Source organism: Lycium barbarum, chromosome 6 (genome assembly GCF_019175385.1).
Source record: "Lycium barbarum isolate Lr01 chromosome 6, ASM1917538v2, whole genome shotgun sequence".
In the NCBI taxonomy this organism is placed as follows: Eukaryota; Viridiplantae; Streptophyta; class Magnoliopsida; order Solanales; family Solanaceae; genus Lycium; species Lycium barbarum.
In genome coordinates, this window is record NC_083342.1 from 90,991,772 (window position 1) to 90,998,043 (window position 6,272).

At 35.0% G+C, this 6,272-nt stretch overlaps 1 protein-coding gene across 1 annotated transcript; it reads left to right on the forward strand.

Annotated features, from left to right (window-relative positions):
* The first annotated feature begins 739 nt into the window (after positions 1-739).
* On the forward strand, positions 740-6,272 carry LOC132644802 (uncharacterized). Its single transcript, XM_060361415.1, has 5 exons — positions 740-1,164; positions 1,402-1,887; positions 2,657-3,568; positions 4,991-5,224; positions 5,716-6,272. The coding sequence occupies exons 1-5, from the start codon at positions 1,147-1,149 to the stop codon at positions 5,893-5,895; spliced, it is 1,830 nt and encodes a 609-aa protein (XP_060217398.1). The 5' UTR covers positions 740-1,146; the 3' UTR covers positions 5,896-6,272.

The following is a 6,272-nucleotide window of genomic DNA, read 5'->3' on the forward strand; positions in this document are numbered from 1 at the left end:
CTTATTCAAAATAAAAGTAAAAGTACAAGAAATTCATATTTTTTTACTTGTATATAAATCTCTGCAATGACAAAAAGAAAATCATCTAAAGCATAAGATTTAAGGAATCCGTGTTACCAATAGAGTAAAAATTTATATTCCAAAATAATTGGTATTACCTACCTGTATAGAATTTATTCCACTGACTTAGAAGCCAACAAATTGTGCTTTTTCTCAAACCCAAATTGTTCCGGGTGTGCTTGGTATAATATAAGACATTTTTAGTGTGTTTAGTTATGAGAAATTTTTTCCAAGGTGAAGATGATTCTGAAAGTAATTTATCTTATAATAAATTTAACTTTAACTTTATATTTTGTTTCAATTAACACTATAAATTTTATTGCATAATTTTTAATATTAAAAAATTTCATCAAAACACTATACGATTAGTTAATATTAAAAAAGAGATAGTCCGATGCACAAAAATATCCCGTGTTTATATAGCATCCAGAAAAAGATTTTAATATTATTACTCAATTTTTAATATAGATATTTTTTCAAAAATACTTTTGTACTGACGAATCAAACACCAAGTTTAAGAAAAACTTTTCATTTACATAAATATTAAAAATGACTTTAATTATACCAAGCACAGTAATATGAAATTACTCTAAAAAGTCAAAGTAAAGGTAAAAGAAAAGGATATTAACTTTCCATCTAAAACCACCGCCACCTGAGTAGCAGCCTTCCACTTGATCTTTTAATTCCTCTCGTGTTCCCCGTGTGAGACCTTATATTATTATCCCCATAATAACCAGTTCTGTTCTCCCCCACATCCAATGGCAGCTCTTTAAACTCGAAACTGCTGCAATTTTTCAACCAAAATTGAACACGTGCGAGAAACAGCCTCAGCCACGAATCGTGTAATCACGCGCCGTAAGATACACGTTTGGAATGTTTTAACCAAATTTGGTCTTGAACAAGTGTCTTGACACCCTGAGGTAAGGTAAGTAAATAAGCTCTAGTGAAAGCCATACTGTGATACCCACCAATAGCATCAGCCACCACAAATACACGTAGCAACAAAATCTAACGTTCCTCTCACCATAACGGCATAACATCTATTTTCTTCCTTCCTCCACGCGCCGCCTCACTCCGTCGACGTTCATGGGTGCAACTGAACCTGTAAGTCCAGCTCCAATATTTCATTTCATTTCCTGCAAAAAAAATCCTTTTTTTTTTTTTTTAATAAAAAGTGAAATTAAATTAATGACCCGCAAGGGTTGGCTGAGTGGTTTTTCCACATGGAAAATCTGGAATCGATTCGCCTCATCAGTTAGAGCTCATCGTATCAGGCTTGCGAGGCACCCGAACGGGTCCAATAAGAAGGTGAAATTAATATTTTTGTCTTTGAGTTGTTAGGTAGTTGAGGAAGAAAATGGAGAAAAGGAGAGGACGATAGGAGGAGAAGGAGAAGAGAGAGATGTGGAAAAAGGTGAAATGGGCAGTCAACAAAGGGTGCCACCAGAGACAGGCAGTGAGAATTTTCACGTGTCGAGAATGCAAAGATTGAGTGCTACAAATCCTCTAAGGGTTGTAATGAATTCGGGAACTAGAGTTGCTTCTCCATCTCCTTATCAAGCTCCGGCACCACCTCCTCATCGTAAGCACCGTTATTTTCGGTCTCCTTTTCAGCACCGCCCTTCTCCAGCTCCGGCTCCGCCTCCCGTTGATTATCGTCCCTCTCCGGTTATGGCTCCGCCTCCCGCTGATTATCGTCCCTCTCCAGCTCCGGCTCCGCCTCCGGCTGATTATCGTCCCTCTCCGGTTATGGCTCCGCCTCCGGCTGAGTACCGTCCTCCTCCAGCGCCTTCGCAGACTCGCTCCACCCCTGCCATTACTCCTCAAGTATGTCTCTAAGTTTGATCAAAGTTTTAAAATCAGTTTATTTTGAGACGTGCTTTTTACAAAATCATTTTTTTAAAAAAGTATGAGAAACAGTTTGGGTTTAATTAATTTAAGAATCTCCTTTGACCAGCAATTAACGTTCATAGAACTTTTAAACAGTGTTTTACGTGTTTTTTTTTTTTTTTTTAAAATGCTTTTCAAAAAATGTGCTTTCGGAAAAAATTAAACTTTTTTTTTAGCTTCTCAAAAACATAATCTTTTTATTTATTTTTTCCTTTTTGAGTGTGTTTGTTAAGAGGGAAAATTTTCCGAAGATGTTTTTTCAGAAAATAAATCATGTTTTGTGTTGGGTTGCTAAATGCTAATGTAGTTCATTAAAAGGGGACAACGCTGGGCAGAAGCCTTTTTTCCACAATTTTCTCAACTTTTAATTTCATTTTATTATTATTTAAACCAACAGTTAGATATTAATATCGATCTTTAATAATTAAAAATTCATCAAAATTCGACCCATTTTCCTAATATTATTCACTATTTTAGTACATATGATTTGCATAAGATATTTTTCAATCTTCAAGCAAACACTGTATGCAAAAATTTTCAGTAAAGTGTGTTGAAAAATAAGCATTTTCCGGAAGATAAGCTCTGAAAAATGGCTTTGATCACACCAAACACATTTGTGTCCTCAAAATTTCATTTTTTTCCATTATTTGAGTAGAAAATGAAAATATATTTCATTGGTTTTTTTTCTGTTTTTTTGTGTGAGCAGCAACCTTCAGTAATAACACTGAACTCAAGATCCTACACGAACAAGTTTTCACTTTTTCTGTTCCTTGTACACATGATTGCGGCAATTGGGCTAGTTTGTTTTCTCGTATTCAAAGGGGTTCAAGGTCTACTAGAAGCAGGGGATGTACGAAGAAAAGAAAAGAGGTTATTAATGTATTTTCTACCACAAGTAGAAGCAGCTTCTCTACTTAGCATAATACTGGCATTTGTATGGCAAAAGGCATTGCGATTGTGGCCTACATTCATGATTCATTTCGTAATTTGGGGTTCCTTTATCCTCACATTATCAGCTGGAATACTCTTGATTTGTTTCCAAAGACCTTCAACTGATGGTGTTGGAGTTGTGTTTATCATGTTTGCAATTGGCAATGGATTGTACTCATGTTGGGTGACACCAAGAATTAAGTTTTGTACAAAGATTTTAATCAAATCTCTTGAACCTGTACCGAAATTCGGCGATTTGAACAGGCCAACTTATATAACACTTTTTGCTGGATTTTTATGGATGTCATTGTGGATTTTGGCTGTGATTGGGGCTATAAATTTCTATTTCCCACCATTGGTTATTATTTTATTGGTTTTGAGCATGGCTTGGATTACTGAGGTGATGAGGAATGTGGTGAATTTGACAGTGAGTAGAGTGATTGCTCTGTATTATCTTAGAGGGATGCAATCTAGCACACAGTTTTGTTTCCAAAGGGCATTGTCTGTGAATCTTGGAAGTGCTTGCCTTGGTTCTTTGTTTGTTCCTGCAATTGAAGCTCTAAGGATTGTGGCTCGTGGGTTGAATTTGCTTGAGGGTGAAGATGAGTTCATGTTTTGTTGTGCTCATTGTGGATTGAAAGTCATGGATTCTATCTTCAAGCGTGGCAATGGCTGGGCATATGTTCAGGTACTGCCATACTAATTTTCAAGTTCTTTTTTCCAATTATGTTGTCTGGACCTGCTTGTGCGTACATCAATTATTTCATTGGGTTCCATTAGTACAAGTATCGGATTACTCTATCTACTAAAACTTAGGCAGATGGAAAGAAATCACCTGTCATTTTGTTGATCCCACCGAGACTTGAACCATTCTTTCATAGTTTTCAGTAACTCGATTATTTTGCTTCCTTTCTTCCCTTCTTCTTTTTTCAATTTTAGTTGGAAAAATGTTCTTATAAATATAATTGAATAACTTGTAAAAGAAATTGTTATTATTAGTATTGTTGGACTTTTCTTATTCAAAATGAAAGTTTCTTTTGCATATATATATATATATATTAGGATTTGGGTAAGTATTTTACAATATTATGTGTCCAAAATTTGAAAGTAATAGGAGCTTTTAGGACTTAAAGGTGATACTATTATCTTTCATATGGCCTGTAACAAAAAAGAATTGTGATTCTATTGAATAAATTTAGTATCATTATTATATCTACCTTTATAAAGAACAATAGAATAGATTAGTTGAGTCTTTCAATTGTTTGGATTTGCTAACTTTCTGACTTTTGAGCTTGCAGTTTTCCGATTTCTTACGGCATTTATTTACTTTGTTTTTGAGTTTACTTGAATTCGTATTTATATTAGTCAATTAGCAATAGCCTTTTTTTTTTTTTGGGTTGACTGGTATTTAGAGTAGCAGCCCCTTAAATGGACTAGTCCATTTAAGATGCTCTAGGGATTTCTAAATGATAATTCACTCAAGAGTCTAGGATTAACATTCGATGTTGACTGTTATCTTATGGATTAATTATCCTTAAAAAAAAAAAAAAAAAAACAATATCCGCTTCTACATTTTTGTCTTCATATTTTAGGGTATTAGTAATTGTCTTGGGGTCCTTTTCAAGTTATAACTTAATCCAGGCGTTTCCGACTTATTAAAGTTTTATTAAATACATAGAGTTAGTAGTCATACTTCCTTCTCGCCTTGAGTGCGGTGTGAGATGAGATGTGGTGTTTTTTTTTTTTTTGGGGGGTGGGGGGTGGGGGCGGGGTGGGGGTCATGAAGGATAAGTGAGATGAGATGTCAATATTCCTTGAGGTATGCTCTCAATTATTTAGACAAATATTAAATTTTCTACACCTTGCTCTTCTCTAATTAATCAACCATATTCAGTTGACGACTTCTTAATACATAGCACTCGTGCTTATTCGGAACTTCGTCACACTGGGCCCATTATACAATAATTCTAATAAAATAGTTTCACCCGCTGATGGTCAATTTATGCTACCTTCTTTCCTTATTCGATTTAAGACCGATAATGTGAGCGCATAGAATTGTTGTCGTTTAAATATATGCAACATTGTTTGAAAAATGTAATTATTTTGACAGATTGCAACATATGGTAAAAGCTTTGTGAAGGCATCACAAGACACATGGGAGTTATTTCAAAAGAGAGAAATGGAGACAATAGTAGATTCGGACATGACAAGTGCTATTTGCTTTCTAACTGGAGTATGTAGCGGTTCGATTTGTGTAATTGTGGTTGGGGCTTGGACTCACACCGTATACCCCAATTTCACAGCCACGTTGTCCCTCCTATCAGCCTACGTTGGTTACCTTCTGGTTAGTCTTTTTACTTTAAAAAGAGTGAATTTTTTTCTGTTACGCTAGCAGATTAAAAAAAAGGGAAAGAGGGAATGAGACCATGACAATTGAATTCTCATTTATTAGGTGATTTCTTTTTATTGATATCACTAAATTGTCCGTGAAAACAGCCTAGAAATATACAATAGACCCTGTGTGGTTCGGCTCTTTTCGTACTCCGCGCATAGCGGGAGATTAGTCCACTGAGATATCCTATTTTACTAAATTGTCCGATTGATCTTTTTACCCCCAACTATTAGTTTTTTCTTTTTATAATTTGACATGCTACCTTGGGCGTCGGGTAATTTTGCACCACTAAGCTAAAACGTTATTTCCTATCGCAAATTTAATCACATGATCATGTTGGTTTTTTCATTCTTTCTTTTGTTTTCTTATATTTTTGTATTTTTTATGTTTTTGCTTAACTAGATGTTAAATTGACACATATTAATTGGTTGTGGTGCCTGCAGACTAGGATTGCCATGGCTTTGCCTCAGGCTTGTGTGAGTAGTTACTACGTATGTTACGCTGAGAATCCTGATAGCAGACTGTTCGATGAGACTATTCCAGAACGACTAAATTCTATGAAGTCTGATCGTGATGCTATTGTCCCAACGCCTAGATCTGTTCCTGCTCGATTCGCACGGTAGCACCTCAGTTATGCAGATGTACATAATTTTTTGTTCAAGATAACCATTGTTAGATCAATTTATTATTAGGACAGACGTGATGATGTGAAATAACCATCACCAGTATTTGATTCTTTTGAAAAAAGAAATGGGGGGTGCCCACTCAGATTTCCCAACAAGAACGCCAGGAGGAGGTGTCTTATGGTCCTGTCTTTTGTATTATAATAATTTGGGATAAACTATTTAGTTATATGTTCTCACCACTATTTTAATGTCAACATCTTAGTTAGGTAAACCTAATGTTATTTAATTTATTAGATTTTATTCTTTACGTATTCATGTAAAGTTGGAACTAATTGTTTTCGTTTTTCATATTTTAATCTTCTTATTTTTTGTTC